The sequence below is a fragment of the Lissotriton helveticus genome, chromosome 1_1 (assembly GCF_964261635.1).
Source record: "Lissotriton helveticus chromosome 1_1, aLisHel1.1, whole genome shotgun sequence".
Taxonomy (NCBI): Eukaryota; Metazoa; Chordata; class Amphibia; order Caudata; family Salamandridae; genus Lissotriton; species Lissotriton helveticus.
Window position 1 is genome coordinate 470,974,019 of NC_136057.1, and position 19,200 is coordinate 470,993,218.

The window sequence follows — 19,200 nt, forward strand, 5'->3', positions numbered from 1 at the left end:
GCACCTACAGATGTACCGAAGTTCAGTGTTTACGAATTTTTGTGTCCCTTTTTTTAATTCTCTGCAGCGTGCTTTACCGCAGTCTGAAGCTCACTTCTTGGCAGTGATTGATAGCCTTTATTGTTGATTAATTAAAATCATTACAAACACATTGTAACTTGGAAAATATTATCGAAGATACACCACGTTTCAGTGCAGTGATCAGACCATATTTTAGCAGCATTATGAGTATTTTTCCTCCAGTTCCTAATTTAAAGTGCCATTACTAAAGTGCTCATGTATGTTAACATTAAGAAAGTGTCAACCTTCTCAGGTTGACGTTCTATTTCTAATATTAGAAATCAGATGTTTCACACAAATCACAAATAACTAAGCTCCATTATACATAAACTAATAATAAAAATATCTAAAAAGTATTGTCAGATACCTCCACTACCCCATATTTTAGAATATACAGATAGAAGTCATAGTTAAAATTCCATAGTTAAGAGTCATTGTACAATTCCTTGTTAAAAGGAGCCTTTCACAAAGTTTTCTAAGAATTGCATACACAGCCCCCTTTTAAATATCAGAAAATGAAAGGCCATAAATAAATACCATAGTTAAAGTGCCACTGTGCAAATCCTTTCAAAGAATCCTTTCTCACACCAGTAACAATCTAAACAATTGTCAGAGTAAGGTATAGTTGACAACAGCGTCCTTGGGCCAGCATCGTTAAACTAAAATTATTGGTCACAAGCCCCTAACCCAGTGGTTCCCAATCTGTGCGCCGCTGAACCCTGTTGCGCCCCCCAAACTAGCCAGGGGCGCTATGCTCCAAAGGTTTCAGATTTTTAGGTCTCGCTGGCGTTGCAGCGCGAAGCGCTGCCGCCAACGAGACTTATAGTCACCGTGTTTGCCTCCAAGGGAGACAGACCTGGAGACAGACCTGTGCACGAGCTGATTGTAGTATGGGCACGAGCTGATTCAGGTCTGTGAACGCGCTTCACAGTGGAACAGCTTGTGCGCCGCAAGTAACAATTATCACAGCTTGAGACCCCACTTATCACAGCATGTCAACAGGCGCCCCAGGCTGCTGGAGCACTCAACTATAATTAATGTGCAGTTGAGTGCTCCAGCAGCTGTGGGGCGCCTCTCTGCATGCTGTGATAATTATCACTTTGAGGCCTCATGCTGTGATAATTAGGGCGGCATGCTCTATTTGCAGCACTAAACATTTTTAAAGAAGGCGAAGCACGACATTCATTGGAGACACTCACCCTCACTCACCCTCACGCCCTCACCCCCCTAACTCGCCCTCACACCCCCTGACCCCTCACACACCTCCTCACCCTCACACCCCCTCACTCTCACACACCCTCACACACCCTCACCCTCACTCACCCTCTCACCCTCACACACCCTCACCCTCACTCACCCTCTCACCCTCACACACCCTATCACCCTTACACCCCCTCACCATCACTCACCCTCACACCCCCTCACCCTCACAACGCCTCACTCTCACACACCCTCACACCCCTCACCCTCACATCCCTCACCCTCACTACCCCTCAACCACCCTCACACCCCCTCACCCTCACACCCCCTCACCCTCACACCCCCTCACCCTCACACCCCCTCACCCTCACACCCCTCACATACCCTCACTCACCCTCACACACCCTCACACACCCACACTCACCCTCACACCCCCTCACCCTCTCACCCTCACTCACCCCCTCACCCCCACACCCCCTCACTCTCACACACCCTCACCCCTCTCACCCTCACACCCCCTCACCCCCTCACTCACTCTCACACCCTCACCCTCACACCCCCTCACACCCCCACCCTCACACACCATCACCCTCAAAAACCCTCACCCTCACACACCCTCACCGCCCTCACCCTCACTCACCCTCACACACACTCACACACACACACCCTCACATACCCTAACCAGCATAGCATAACAAAACATAGCATAACGAAACACAGCATAGCATAGCATAACAAACAAAAGCATAGAATAGCAAAAGCACAGCATAACAAAACAAAGCATAGGATAGCAAAACAAAACATAGCATAACAAAATAAAACATAGCATAGCAAAACACAACAAATCATAGCATAGCATAACAAAACACAACAAAACATAGCATAGCATAACAAAACATAGCATAACAAAACAAAGCATAACATAACAAAGCATAGCAAAACATATCATAGTAAAACAAGAAAACATAGCATAGCATAACATAACACAACAAAACAAAACATAGCATAACAAAACATAGCATAGTAAAACAAAACATACCATAGCATAACATAACACAACAAAACAGCAGACCAAAACAGCATAACATAACAAAACATAGCATAACATAACATAAAACAAAGCATAGCATAACAAAACATAGCATAACAAAACATAGCAAAACACAACAAAATATAGCATAGCATAACTAAACACAACAAATTATAGCATACATAACAAAACACAGCATTGCAAAGCATAGCAAAACATAGCATAGCATAAGAAAACACAACAAAACATAGCATAGCATAACAAAACACAACATAGCATAACATAAAGAATAGCAAAACAAAACATAGCATAGTAAAACAAAACATAGCATAGCATAACATAACACAACAAAACAGCAGAACAAAACAGCATAACATAACAAAACATAGCATAACATAACATAAAACAAAGCATAGCATAACAAAACATAGCAAAACACAACAAAATATAGCATAGCATAACTAAACACAACAAAACATAGCATTGCAAAGCATAGCAAAACATAGCATAGCATAAGAAAACAACAAAACATAGCATAGCATAACAAAACACAACATAGCATAACAAAACAAAGCTTAGCATAACAAAACATAGTATAAAAAAGCATAGCATAGCATAACAAAACATAGCATAGCAAAACAAAGCATAGCAAAACACAACAAAGCATAGCATAACAAAACAAAGCATAGGATAGCAAAACTAAACATAGCATAGCATAACATAACAAAACAAAGCATAGGATAGCAAAACAAAACATAGCATAACATAATAAAACATAGCATAACAAAACACAACAACACATAGCAGAACAAAACATAGCATAACATAACTTAAAACAAAGCATAGCATAACAAAACAGCAAAACGCAACAAAACATAGCATAGCATAACAACACACAACAAAACATAGCATACATAACAAAACATCGCATTGCAAAGCATAGCAAAACCTAGCATAGCATAACAAAACACAACAAAACATAGCATAGCGTAACAAAATACAACATAGCATAGCATAACAAAACACAACATAGCATAGCCTAACAAAACAACGCTTGGCATAGCATAACAAAACATAGCATAACAAAGCATAGCATAACAAAGCATAGCGTAACAAAGCATAGCATAACAAAACATAGCATAGCAAAACAAAGCATAGCATAATAAACCACAACAAAACATAGCATAGCATAACAAAAAATAGCATAACAAAGCATAGCATATCAAAACACAACAAAACATAGCATAGCATAACAAAACACAACAAAATATAGCATAGCAAAACAAAGCATAGGATAGCAAAACTAAATAGAGCATAGCATAACAAAACAAAGCATATGATAGCAAAACAAAACATAGCACAGCATAACAAAACATTGCATAACATGACAAAACATAGCATAACAAAACACAACAACACATAGCATAACAAAACATAGCAAAACACAACAAAACATAGCATAGCTTAACAAAACATAGCACAGCAAAACAAAACCTATAATAGCATAGCAAAACATAGCATATCAAACACAACAAAACATAGCATAGCATAACAAAACATAGCATAGCAAAACAAAGCATAGCATAATAAAACACAACATATAGCATAGCATAACAAAACCTAGCATAACAAAGCATAGCATAGCAAAACATAGGATAGCATAACAAAGCATAGCATAACAAAACATAGCATAGCATAACAAAACATAGCATAACAAAACATAGCATAACAAAACATAGCATAGCAAAACAAAGCATAGCATAGCAAAACACAACATAACATAGCATAGCATAACAAAGCATAGCATAGCATAACAAACAGATCAAAGCATAGCATAACAAACAGAACAAAGCATAGCATAACAAAACAAAGCATAGGATAGCAAAACATAGCATAGCATAATAAAACATAGCATAACAAAACATTGCATAGCATAACAAAACATTGCATAGCATAACAAAACATAGCATAACATAACAAAACATAGCATAGCAAAACAAAACACAACACATAGCATAACAACACATAGCAAAACACAACAAAACATAGCATAGCTCAACAAAACACAACAAAGCATTGCATAGCATAACAAAACAAAGCATAGGATAGCAAAAAAAATAGCATAGCATAACAAAACAAAGCATAGAATAGCAAAACAAAACATTGCATAGCATAACAAAACATAGCATAACATAACAAAACATAGCATAGCATACCAAACACAACAAAACATAGCATAGCATAACAAAACATAGCATTGCAAAACAAAGCATAACACACACAACCACACACACACAACCACGCACACACAACCACAACCACACACACAACTATCTATCTAGCTATCTAGCTATCGCCCTCACTCTATCTGTCTATCTATCTCCCTCACTCTATCTGTCTATAGATCTATCACCCTCACTCTGTCTATCGATCTATCGCCCTCACTCTATCTATCTATCGGCCTCACTCTATCTATCTAATCGCCCTCACTCTATCTGTCTATCTATCGCCCTCACTCTATCGGCCTCACTCTATCTATCTAATCGCCCTCACTCTATCTATCTATCTATCTATCTATCTATCTATCTATCTATCTATCTATCTATCGCCTTCACTCTATCTATCGCCCTCACTCTATCTATCGCCCTAACTCTATCTATCTATCGCCCTCACTCTATCTATCTAATCGCCCTCACTCTATCTATCTATCAATCTATCTATCTATCGGCCTCACTCTATCTATCGCCCTCACTCTATCTATCTATCGCCCTCACTCTATCTATCTATTGCCCTCACTATCTATCTATCGCCCTCGCTCTATCTATCTATCTATCTATCCATCTATCTATCCGTCTATCCATCTATCTAACACCTTCACTCTATCTATCGCCCTCACTCTATCTATCTATCGCCCTCACTCTATCTATCTATCGCCCTCACTCTATCTATCTATTGCCCTCACTATCTATCTATCGCCCTCACTCTTTCTATCTATCGCCCTCACTCTATCTATCTATCGATCTATCTATTGATCTATCTAACACCTTCACTCTATCTATCGCCCTCACTCTTACTATCTATTGCCCTCACGCTATCTACCTATCGCCCTCACTCTATCTATCTATCTATCTATCGCCCTCATTCTATCTTGCTATTGCCCTCACTCTATCTATCTATTGCCCTCACTATCTATCTGTCGCCCTCACTCTATCTATCCATCTATTTATCTATCCATCTATCTATCTATCTATCTATCTATCTATCTATCTATCTATCGGCCTCACTCTATCTATCTATCTATCTATCTATCGGCCTCACTCTATCTATCTATCTAATCGCCCTCACTCTATCTATCTATCTATCTATCTATCTATCTATCTATCGGCCTCACTCTATCTATCGCCCTCACTCTTTCTATCTATCGCCCTCACTCTGTCTATCCATCTATCTATCTATCTATCTATCTATCTATCTATCTATCTATCTGCCTCACTCTATCTATCTATCTATCTATCGGCCTCACTCTATCTATCTAATCGCCCTCACTCTATCTATCTATCTATCTATCTATCTATCTATCTATCTATCTATCTGCCTCACTCTATCTATCGCCCTCACTCTTTCTATCTATCGCCCTCACTCTATCTATCTATCTATCTATCTATCTATCTATCTATCTATCTATCTATCTATCGGCCTCACTCTATCTATCTATCTATCTATCTATCTATCTATCTATCGGCCTCACTCTATCTATCTATCTAATCGCCCTCACTCTATCTATCTATCTATCTATCTATCTATCTATCTATCTATCTATCTATCTATCTATCTATCTATCTATCTATCTATCGCCTTCACTCTATCTATCGCCCTCACTCAATCTATCGCCCTAACTCTATCTATCTATCTATCGCCCTCACTCTATCTATCTAATCGCCCTCACTCTATCTATCTATCAATCTATCTATCTATCGGCCTCACTCTATCTATCGCCCTCACTCTATCTATCTATCGCCCTCACTTTATCTTGCTATTGCCCTCACTCTATCTATCTATTGCCCTCACTATCTATCTATCGCCCTCACTCTATCTATCGCCTTCACTCTATCTATCGCCCTCACTCAATCTATCGCCCTAACTCTATCTATCTATCTATCGCCCTCACTCTATCTATCTAATCGCCCTCACTCTATCTATCTATCAATCTATCTATCTATCGGCCTCACTCTATCTATCGCCCTCACTCTATCTATCTATCGCCCTCATTCTATCTTGCTATTGCCCTCACTCTATCTATCTATTGCCCTCACTATCTATCTGTCGCCCTCACTCTATCTATCCATCTATTTATCTATCCATCTATCTATCTATCTATCTATCTATCTATCTATCTATCTATCTATCTATCTATCTATCTATCTATCTATCGGCCTCACTCTATCTATCTATCTAATCGCCCTCACTCTATCTATCTATCTATCTATCTATCTATCTATCTATCTATCTATCTATCTATCGGCCTCACTCTATCTATCGCCCTCACTCTTTCTATCTATCGCCCTCACTCTGTCTATCCATCTATCTATCTATCTATCTATCTATCTATCTATCTATCTATCTATCTATCTATCGGCCTCACTCTATCTATCTATCTATCTATCGGCCTCACTCTATCTATCTAATCGCCCTCACTCTATCTATCTATCTATCTATCTATCTATCTATCGGCCTCACTCTATCTATCGCCCTCACTCTTTCTATCTATCGCCCTCACTCTATCTATCCATCTATCTATCTATCTATCTATCTATCTATCTATCTATCTATCTATCTATCTATCTATCTATCTATCTATCTATCTATCGGCCTCACTCTATCTATCTATCTATCTATCTATCGCCCTCACTCTATCTATCTATCTATCTATCTATCTATCTATCTATCTATCTATCTATCTATCGCCTTCACTCTATCTATCGCCCTCACTCAATCTATCGCCCTAACTCTATCTATCTATCTATCGCCCTCACTCTATCTATCTATCTATCTATCGCCCTCACTCTATCTATCTATCTATCGCCCTCACTCTATCTATCTAATCGCCCTCACTCTATCTATCTATCAATCTATCTATCTATCGGCCTCACTCTATCTATCGCCCTCACTCTATCTATCTATCGCCCTCACTTTATCTATCTATCGCCCTCACTCTATCTATCTATTGCCCTCACTATCTATCCATCGCCCTCGCTCTATCTATCTATCTATCTATCCATCTATCTATCCATCTATCCATCTATCTAACACCTTCACTCTATCTATCGCCCTCACTCTATCTATCGCCCTCACTCTATCTATCGCCCTCACTCTATCTATCACCCTCACTCTATCTATCTATTGCCCTCACTATCTATCTATCGCCCTCACTCTATCTATCGCCCTCACTCTATCTATCTATCGCCCTCACTCTATCTATCTATCGCCCTCACTCGATCTATCTATCGCCCTCACTCTATCTATCTATCGATCTATCTATCGATCTAACACCTTCACTCTATCTATCTCCCTCACTCTTTCTACCTATCGCCCTCACTCTATCTATCTATCTATCTATTTATCTATCGCCTTCACTCTATCTATCGCCCTCACTCTATCTATCTATCGATCTATCTATCGATCTATCTATCGATCTATCTAACACCTTCACTCTATCTATCGCCCTCACTCTATCTATCGCCCTCACTCTATCTATCGCCCTCACTCTATCTATCGCCCTAACTCTATCTATCTATCTAATCGCCCTCACTCTATCTATCTATCAATCTATCTATCTATCGGCCTCACTCTATCTATCGCCCTCACTCTATCTATCTATCGCCCTCACTCTATCTATCTATTGCCCTCACTATCTATCTATTGCCCTCGCTCTATCTATCTATCTATCTATCCATCTATCTATCCATCTATCCATCTATCTAACACCTTCACTCTATCTATCGCCCTCACTCTATCTATCTATCGCCCTCACTCTATCTATCTATCGCCCTCACTCTATCTATCTATCGCCCTCACTCTATCTATCTATCGCCCTCATTCTATCTTGCTATTGCCCTCACTCTATCTATCTATTGCCCTCACTATCTATCTATCGCCCTCACTCTATCTATCTATCTATCTATCTATCTATCTATCTATCTATCTATCTATCTATCTATCTATCAATCTATCGGCCTCACTCTATCTATCTATCTATCGGCCTCACTCTATCTATCTATCTATCTATCTATCTATCTATCTATCTATCTATATCTATCGGTCTCACTCGATCTATCGCCCTCACTCTTTCTATCTATCGCCCTCACTCTATCTATCTATCACCCTCACTCTATCTATCTATTGCCCTCACTCTATCTATCGCCCTCACTCTATCTATCTATCGATCTATCTATCGATCTATCTAACACCTTCACTCTATCTATTGCCCTCACTCTATCTATCGCCCTCACTCTATCTATCGCCCTCACTCTATCTATCTATCTATCGCCCTCACTCTATTGCCCTCACTCTATCTACCTATCGCCCTCACTCTATCTATCTATCTATCTATCGCCCTCATTCTATCTATCTATTTATTTAGATACTGATCGCCTTCACTCTATCTATCTATCTATCTGTCTAGCTATCTATCGCCCTCACTCTATCTATCTATCTATCTATCTATCTATCTATCTATCTATCTATCTCGCTCACTCAATCTCTCTATCGCCCTCCCTCTATCTATCTATCGCCCTCCCTCTATCTATCTATCGCCCTCCCTCTATCTATCTATCGCCCTCACTCTATCTATCTATCTATCTATCTATCGCATCACCACAGCATCACTCAGCACCACCACAGCATCACTAAGGGGCACAACAACATCACTATGCGCTACCACAGGATCATTGAATGCCACAGCATCACTAGTCGCCACCACAACATCACTCAGCGCCACCACAGCATCAATCTGTGCAACCATTCAACAACAACTGGGTCAAATATGTTCTCTCAATGTTTCAAGCTTTATTACAAATGTCACAAAAAGAGGTTAGTATTTCACTTCTGTTCTTGGATTTTCGTCACAATAAAATACACTGAACATATTCTTCACAAAAGTTATTTACAAAAGTTTTTTATATTGCCATTATAAATTACAATAACTTTTATTTAAGTATTAATTATTAAAAAAATTAAAAGCCATTGTTATTTGTAATATCAATACATCTAAGCCACGTGAATACAACACATATTGCATTACAAATACTATAGGTGTCACAAGTTATAACTATTGGCATTGTAAATGACAAAGCTATAATTTTTGCTATTTTCAAAACCAACACATAAATAAAAAATGTCATTTACAATACCAATACCTCAAACTTTCCTAATGCGAGACCTTATGCATTGCAAATGCTTGTTATTTCAAGTCATAAATTGCCTACAACATCACAGAAATGTGAGTTATTTAATAAAAGCATAAAACCTATTTTTCCACCAGATGGCAGCACAGCACTCTTTATTAAGAGCGCATAACTGAATGTTATTAGTGGAGGTGGGTTACTCGTATTTTCTGCTTAAGGAGCCAGCAACGAACAAGAGCATCTTCATAGCAAGAGGTCACCCGGTTGCCAATCCACAACCTGAATGACAGTGGTTGTGGTAGCAGGACGCTATAGAACACAGGAAGGAAACGCGATTTGTAATGAAGCTACCCTAGTACATTTAGGAACCATTTTAAATTTGTGTAGCTGGAGCCCAACTATCATTGTACCGGATATAAGCAGCACCTTTCAGGCTTATGCAGTCCCGAAATACATTTGGAAGAGGACTTACTCGAGAACTGAGGAACACAGTGCTGCTTTGAAATTAAAAAAGAAAGAAGAAACACTACCTACCCCAGCATGGAGAAAATGTGCACATCAGGGACTGCGTACCTCCTCACTCACTCTAGAGGTTTTCCTATGAAGAGGGCCCAGAGTGCGATTCATACCCACCTATGCACCTTTGTTCAATGATGAGCAGCAGTAAACCTCAGTTTTTCCCTCACACCAGCGTAGCACTTTCGACCTCTACATTGGCAGTTTCGACAGTGCCAGTGTCCGTTGCTTCTGCTGACTCTGCAGCACTGTAGAACACATCTGTGCATCAGAAGCACACACCGTGAGCTAAAACGAAATTGAAATAGGAAGAAAGCACAACCGACCTCCAGCTTGGATGGTGCTCGAGCAGCGCAGTTCCACCAATGCTTCCCAACTAGAATAGTGTATTCCATCTGCAAAACCAAGTTAGATATAGCCTTGCAAAACTGTGCTCTGATTTTGCGCTTTGACCACAAAGATAAACTTACCATTAAAGCGGTATTTCTGTCATAGATGGTCAGACTGCCCACAGGACAGTTTTAGCTACATAGTAACTATAAACATTTACTCTGAGAAAACAGATTGCCATATTTGGCTTCCTGAAGTTATAAAGTACATCTTCCTAAGATAAATTAAGTTTTTTTTTTTCTGAAAAAATAATTGACATTTTTTTTGTGAGATAAATATCCCGTCTGAACTAGGCATTCCATCCCATGCTTCACTACATGAGTACCCCCTGACTGTTTGGCATGTCATGGGGTACATGACCCAACTTTATCCCAATTATTTTAATGGAGAAAAGTGTAAGTACTCCAGAGGCCGGGCTTACTTCAGTCCACCCGCAAAACATTGTCACATAACAGGGAGCCACGGCCAATAAGCCAAGGGAGCCATGGGTTGAAAAAGTTTGGGAACCACTGCCCTAACCTCTGGCAGCGCACTCACCAGTTAACAAACTGTGTGATCAGATGAGCCAATTTCCCAGAGAGGCAAGTTATAATTGCTTGTCGACATGTCCTCACCCCATTTTCTTTAAAGATGGATTTTAATAGGGCTTTCCTCTCTTCTAATAGTTGAGTGCAAATAGATAAAATATTCAATAGTGATTCATTATGAAAACGGCATTACCTACAGCAGTTTGAGGGCCATTTTTGTACCCCTGGGGGGGTCCATTCCTTTGTGGGATACCTCTCAAGTTGTAACAGCAAATATTTGTCTCTTATAAATATTTTTAAGTGGGAAATAAGTAAGATTGTGGCTCCAATTTAGTAAATGAATTGATAACGGACCATGAATGACTTTTTTTGGCAAACTCGTCATTATCCAATGAAATTGTTAGGAAATTCGCTGATTGGTTTAGTGTCTGTCTGAACATGGCTTTATTTCTAGCTACATCTTCGAAGGGCAGAGACTTAAAATTGTTTAGGCTCTCGGTTAGATAAGATCTCCAACCCTCAGCATGCTCACACCCCATTATTTCCTGCTAGCAAGAATTTGCCAGTCTACCTGGATCTGAACAAAAGGAGTATAGAGATTTTAAAAATGCAGTTTGTCTTATTAAAGACTGTCTTTTTAAGCCATATTCCAATCCAACGTTGACATGCCCGATGTTCTTTGGAACTCTAAATACTGATTTAAAAACTATTATCTGTAAATTATCAAGAACTTTTAATTCTTTCCCTTGAAAGATTACTAACCCATAGTCCAAAGAGGGAATCAACTTAGCTTTCATTACTTTCAAGTAAGTGCTCATGGTTCGGCGATGCCAACGTGTCTCTCAGCTTTCTAAAAGCAAACGATAGCGCCGTAGCATTCACTTTTAAATTAAGAAAATGCTGCTTAAAAGGCAATTTGTCGAGGAGGAGCCAAGATGGCGACCGGGACGGTCGACTAATCCCTCGGCTCCTGATACCATCGCCTCCGACGCATCTATCCTGCCAGCGCTCCTGTATGAAAACGGCACGAATGTGTGTCCGATCCTCTCCGATGCCCGGCGGTGGAACTCTGCAGCCCCTACCTGAAAGCTAGCGGTAGCGCCGATCGAATACGTCCTGAGGCCTGTTGTGGACTTGAGACCGGGACCTCTAGTTGGAATCCGGGCCGGCCGCTGAGTGATCAACAGCGGATGACTGCGGCAATTTGGTGCCGGCCGGACCACCTCGACTGGGAAGTGGCCGATTTTCGAGCTGTGCCTCAGCTGGACTAGCGGCGAAGCATGGGGTGTTCCGGCTAATTTTGGGCGCATCTCTCAGCTGTCCACACGGCTTACCCGGTCACAGTGGCGGCTTGTATTTGCCTGGCGATCGGCGGGCGACTCCCACCCTGTTGTTTGCTTCTACACCCGACGAGACACTTTGCCCTACGAACAGCTCTCGAGGTTCTACCTTCCTCTGCCACTACTGTAGCCCTACGCATTTCTCCCGGCCTGTGACGGTGGGACCGTGCGGATTACGGAAACGGACATGGATATCGCCGGCCGAGAGGAGACCACATCCCGAGTGAATTCGGGACGACTGGAGCGGACCGATGTTGGTGGGTGAGGCACAACAGAGGAGGGCGATATGGTGACCTGATGTCGGCTGTTGCTGACCTCCGCAGTGTAATGGAATATTCTGCTCGAGATCTTGCTAACAGATTTGATGCGCTTGGTTCTTTAATGGGGAGTCCGAGGCTGGCTGGACTGGCAGAGCACAGCTTCACACCGCATCTCCTGCCTCTCCATTGCAAGATGGCGGCCCGAGTGCCATTGTTGAGGCTCTTTGTCCTGTTGTGTCCCTTGCTGAGGAACTTCTACGTCCAGACCACGGGGTGGACTCTGAGCCGGACTTGCGATTGAAGCGCCCGCTCCGATCCTTGCCCCCTTCGTACTTGAAGTCGCCGCTGCTGCCATTGGTGGACTTTGTGTCTTCCTTCTCTGACCCGATTCTGTTACAAGCCGCCCTGCCTATCTGCTCTCGATCCTGGTTGGAGTCCCCGGAGCGCCTTGAGGCGGCCATGGCTGATGCCCGGTTGCTTAATGTTGGTGTTTTTGGACTGTGGATCTCGCCCGTGCTCCACAATGCAAAGATGGTACCCCTTATATCCTCCCTGGGATCACTGGCTTTTCTTCTATACGACACGTCTGGGTGTTCATACCACAGTGACACTTCTGGACTACCGCACACGTCTTCCTCGTTTGCATTGATGTGCATTGGCGGTAAGGAGAAAACGGGACAGGGATAAACGCTTCTTCTCACGGACTGGCAGATTCCTCGTTATTGACCGTGGCAACTGGGTGATGTGCTGTTTTCTCCGATGGTGCGATGTGTTGACTTTGTGCTTTACACCGTTTTTCTGCGAACTGTTTTTTACCACCGGACTATTCACTTTGTGTCACTATTGTATTTGCGGGAGGGTGTAGCCGGGGGACGGCTTGCTGCTGGATTTCCATAGTTCGCAGTGGTGGGGAAAAGAGTGGGTCGGGGATGTGCGCTTATGCTCATGTTTTGGTGGTTTCCTTGTTGCTGCCCTGGACAGGTGGGTTGTGGATGGCTACACTTGGTTAAGCTGCGGGCTGCCTTTGTGCTTTTAATTTCTTTTGGCCGTAATGCCCGCCATCGCCGGACACTATATTTTGTGCTGTTATTGGCCTTACGGGAGGGTGGAGCCGAGGGACGGATGGTGGACTCCTCCCCGCCTTCCTTATTTTATAGGAGTTTTAGTTTAGGTTTCTTCTCTTACTCTCTATATTTCGGGACTCCTTTTATTGGGCGACAGGCACACTGCATGGGGGGGGTAGGCCGTAGCCAGGTGCAGGGTGGGGGGTGGATGGGGGGGGGCTTTGTTTTTATTTTTTGGTTCTATGGGCCTTCTATTCTTTCTCCTTTTCTTCTTTTCTGGGTTTAGACGTTTATCTTCTAGGTAGTGCGCAGCGAATCTGGCATCTTGTTGCAATGTGCATTTGTCTATCCTGATCGTACTAGGCCGGATCCAATCTATTGTGCTGTGATATCCTGTTTCCGTCTATCCTTCAGAAACAACCTTTAAAAATTAGACCTCATTACTCCTGTATCAGATCCTTTGCGCTTATTGTGTTGCACTGTACTGTATCTGTGAGCCCTTCGGGCTCTTTACTGAACTGTATTTGCTAATTTCTGTCAATAAAGGTCTTTAAAAAAAAAAAAAGAAAAGGCAATTTGTCGTCAAATGTAAGACCTAACCTAAATATTTGTAAAATTGTACAGTTTCAATCTTTAAACCATTGATGTTCCAAACTCTCATATCTGCCTTAGTTGAGCCAATCATCATTATTTTTGTTTTTTTGGTGTTTATCTGTAAGCCATTGGCTAATATATAGTTATTCAAGGAATCTATTAATCTTCGTAAACATATCGGAGTATGGCTTAACAATATAGTATCAGCTGCATACTGTAGATATTTTGTGTTATGTTAGCTAGGTTAGGTGAATGAGCATTAACATTTTTAACATGTGAATGTAAATCAGCCATAAAAAGATTAAAAAGACAAGGTGCTAAGACACAACCTTGTTTAAGACCACTAAACGTTTTAAATCTGTGAGTTGTACAGCTACCATCCCCCACCTTAACCTGGACCCACGTGTTGGAATATAGCAATATAATCATATATAACAATTGGTTCGGAATGCCCCATGCAGATAGCTTATAACTTTTTGCTTTTTATACTTTGCTTTTTCAGTTAATAAAATCAATAAGGTCAAGTTCATAATCATTGATTTGCCCCTTCGTAAACCAGTTTGAAATATTGAAATTATTTATTCTTTGACGGCCCATTCTTCAAGATAGTTGAGCAGACAGCCTGAGAGAATTTTTGCCTCCACGTCTGTTAGGGCAATCAGCCTATTGTTATCAGATATTCGTACAATGAAAGTGTATCTTTAATATTCTTGCCATAGCTAGCACGGGTTTGGCGTGCAAAATGACAATTTTTTTATGGTGCTTAATGACTATGTTTTTCTGTTTCTAATCACAAGTGTGTGACTGTTGTATTTTGGAAGGCACAATATGTGTTGTTTTGTGTGATAGGTTGCCATGAGTTTTAAACAATAGTGGTGGATTTAACTCTGCTGCCATTAGTCCATATTTATATGGATTCTAACAGTCAAAATAAAGTTATTGATTTTGTTTGTTGTTTTTTCGTTTCAGGATGAGTGTGCAAACCATTCGCAATGTCTTCAGTGTGGAAACTGGATACCGGCTCTCAGATGACCAGATTGTTAACCATTTCCCAAACCACTATGAACTGACTAGAAAGGACTTGATGGTAAAGAACATCAAGCGATACAGGAAAGAACTTGAAAAAGAAGGAAGTCCATTAGCAGAAAAAGATGAAAATGGAAAATACCTTTACTTGGGTACACCTATTTTATTTACACGATGTTCTCTGCTTGTATTCATTATTATTTGTCAAACATTGATATATTTGAAGTGATGTTCTAAGGTTTACTTTTCCCAGTTTCTACTTATGTGTATTCCTTTGTAACCTATATGGCAATGAATGAGTTGTGAGGTAGTGTAATTAACAATATCTAACATGAGAAACACTATTTATAGGTAAAAATGCGCTTGGCCTGCCTTTGATAAATTCTATAACTAACCTAATATTATGATGCACTAACATTCCCTTTTTGGTTTTGCTGCATCATTAGGGGAAAATTGGTGTGTCAGTATTACAATAGCAAAACATGGGACTAACATACCATATGCCTTTCACTTTGCCTCAGCATTCAAAAGAGAGTGTTCTTGCTGCAGTGAACATCTGTGCATGCAAGGCGTATTGGTCCTCTTAGATGCAGATTTATGCTGCTCCCCCACCCCCCAAGTTTTTGATGAAGGTTCGGATAAAGACTTAAGACGATGGCGTCTGGAAGGGTGTCCTAAAATCGCCCCTCCCCATAATGGCTACAGTTAGGAGGAACTAGGGGCAAGACAATGAAGGCTTTTTCATGCATTCACCATCCTTGCCTCCTGGTCGTGCACTGTTTGAAGAGCAAGCATCTGGAGGCTTGTTGATGAAGTGCCATGGTTCGGCTCCAGAAGCAAGGGCTAGGCATTTGATCACATGCATGGATGAAATGGCAGTGGTTATATTGAGGGGCGTTGCCTGTAGTGGCTTATTTTCAGGTCTATGCAAATTAATGGGGATACCCTTGTATAATTGAGGTAGCCACCTTGCAGTTTTCACACTTTGTGAGTGAGTGGTGAGCGTGATTCCATGTCTACTCTCATGAAAGGTGGGTGACTATTTTGTAAGAGTACTCAAGACGGGGCGAACAGCTATCAAGGAGAGCTCTTGCTGTCATCTTAAATTAGCTGCAAAAGACAGTGTCCCGAAATGCAAAACACAGAAAACAGTAAAACGAAGCAGGGTTTAGGGGGTGTGGCCGACTACCAAACATGGCGACAGCCATTTAACTGGGCTCCGAACCCGGGCTCTGAAATCCTGAAATTTCACTGACACGCCGCACTGAGGGGTTCCTTTTTACGTGTCCTGGTGAAGCTGGATAGCACCGAGGATCAGACCTGCTTACCGGCCCGCTACTGCCCACATAGAACGACTTTCGCAGTCCGGAGCCTGTGCGCCGGCGGGGAGGGGACGAGGAGCCCGGAGTCGCGGACTTGCTGTGCTGCTCTACGACGGGTACTGCATGCGGACTTACTGAGGAGGAAGACCGGAGGGAACTATCTGCGGATCGTGGAAGACAGACCTGGCTGCAAAACCTGTGGAGCGGACCGCCTCGAGGCGATGAATGTGTCCTCGCCCTGGAGGCGGGCCCCGGGGGATGCAGTGTAGCCTGTGGCTGATGCCCCGGGAACAGTCTTGGAGTGCAGACGGACCCGCTCCCACGATATAACACAGCGCTGCAAGAGGGGCATGAGGAGCAGCAGGTGGCGAGCGAAGACCAGGGACAGAAATACTGATGGGAGAGGTCAGCTTAGTTACTGCGTCACAGCCCCCGGCGGCACGCCTGCTCAGCAGTAGGACGGCGGCCTGGTTGTGAGGCGAGCAGGGTGCCCCTACTACGATCGTGAGGAAAGAGTGCAGAGCGCAGGACTCACCCTAGGTGCATGCACTAGGGTGCGGGCCCCACTGCATACCTGGCTGGTCCCGCTAACGCCGTGCCTGTACTGTGGGGGGCGGCTCCGGTGGACCCGGACGACCTGTGGGAGGCCGGGGCGGGTCACGCCCCTGAACGGGGTACCTTGACAGACAACCGGTCCCTCAGCACCCATATTCACAGAGGGCCATAGTTTGAACCGATGCGAACGCCAACCGCTTGACCTGTATGTACATTGGTGACTGGCTGTGTGCCCCATTGGAAGGATTGTGGCTGTTGGCCTGTCACTGGGGGGCCCCGCCCCCCCCACCCCCCACACCCCTCGGTCACGACGAGGAAGCCCTTTGCTTGACTGGCAAGGCCGGGACGGCGGTGATGGGCCGCAATAAAGGAAAGCAGCAGGACACTGGGCCCGGTGGGGACCTCGGGATGGAACGAGCGGACTTTGGTGCAGCGTCACAGTCACCCAGTTGTGTACCACCTACAGCTGATGCGATGCCCCTGGACAAACTGGATCTTATACTTCAGGAGGTAAGTGATTCCAGGAAGGCCATCGAGCATCAAATTGGTGCCCTGACGACCGGTTTCAAGTTGCTCAAAGCGGATCATGCAAAGCCACCCGATAAGGTGAAGGATAACACCATGGCACTGACAGAACTGTTTCCACAACAGGTCTAGAACCCTACTCGTATACAGCAGCTCTAGAAACAAGTCCATACCCTGATGGATCGAGTAGAAGACGCGGAAGGGAGAACGAGACGGAATAACGTACGCGTAATTGGCCTCCCAGAGCGATATGAAGGGATGGATTTAGCCCGCTATATGGAGCAGTGGTTCCGCGAACATGTCACATCGGAGGGCCTCTCCGCCCAATACTGCGTGGAACGAGCGCATAGGATACCTAGAGGTCAACCTAAACCGGGTGCCCCTCCACGGCCCCTTATCATCCGCCTGTTAAACTATAGGGACCGTGATATGCTATTGCAAAAAGCTCAAGAACTGACTCAGATAAATGTTGAAAATAGCAGAATATCGCTCTATCCGGACTACACGCTTATAGTGCAGAGACAGCGCTCCTCCTTCATGGCAGTAAAAAGGAAATTGAGGGACTTAAACCTAACATATGCACGTCTATTCCCGGCCCGCCTGAAAATTATTTATGAACGCAAAACGCATTTTTTCGAGAGCCCAGAAGACCACGAGGAATGGTTGGAGGGAACGCCTTCCAAAGCACACAACATAACACCAGTCGAATGGAACTAACTGGTACCCGTCCGAATAGACGGATTCGAGGGAACTCTCGACGGAACAACCCGACATCACAGCAGCAACAGCAGGGCAAAAAGCAGGCACTTCTAGCAGCTGCTACGTTTCGAGAGACCACACTAATTGAGGAGTCAGCCTCCTCCGAGGATGAACTGCACAAGTCGGACTCTGAGGGAAGTGTGGCCCTGTTTCCCACCGTGACCCCACAAATGGCGGATGGATTGTTTGGCTGACTGCCGTAAGGACACTAATGCCCACAGGCTTACATCAGACTGACGCAATATCCTTTTGTTAAACCATGTTGCAGCGATGTGTGCATACATTTTTCCCCGAGCCCGGGTTTCCGCACGAACTGAGCTCTACAGAGTACCGGAGTGTGAAATGCACCCCATGGATGGCGTTAGCGATGTCCCCAAATTGCAAATGCTGTTGTTGTACAGGGCATAGTTTTGTTTGCCATGTTTGGTTGCATGGTCCGGTATAGTTTCTTGACCGGACCAAGTATTGGGAGTTCTGGGAAGGGATACAGTCCTATTTATTTATTATTTATTTAGCAGTTTTGTATAGCGCTAGCTGGACCCGAGGGTATTAGAGCGCTTCACAAGTTCAATTATGAGCATTATTGACAAAGACAGAATCCGCAACTTATAAACTTAAAAGCATTATAG

The 19,200-nt window shown here is 42.9% G+C and overlaps 1 protein-coding gene across 7 annotated transcripts in view; it reads left to right on the forward strand.

The window, feature by feature from the left end:
• Nucleotides 1–19,200, forward strand: part of TTLL1 (TTL family tubulin polyglutamylase complex subunit L1) — a 408,294-nt gene that overhangs the window by 149,284 nt on the left and 239,810 nt on the right. For all 7 annotated transcript variants that reach the window (XR_013606910.1, XM_078673886.1, XM_078673881.1 and 4 more), the window contains one exon: nucleotides 15,354–15,562. Coding sequence is in view for 6 of the 7 variants with exons in the window: in XM_078673886.1 (XP_078530012.1) it covers nucleotides 15,354–15,562 (209 nt within the window). In the remaining variant the exon portion in view is untranslated. The remainder of the gene's footprint in view (nucleotides 1–15,353; nucleotides 15,563–19,200) is intronic.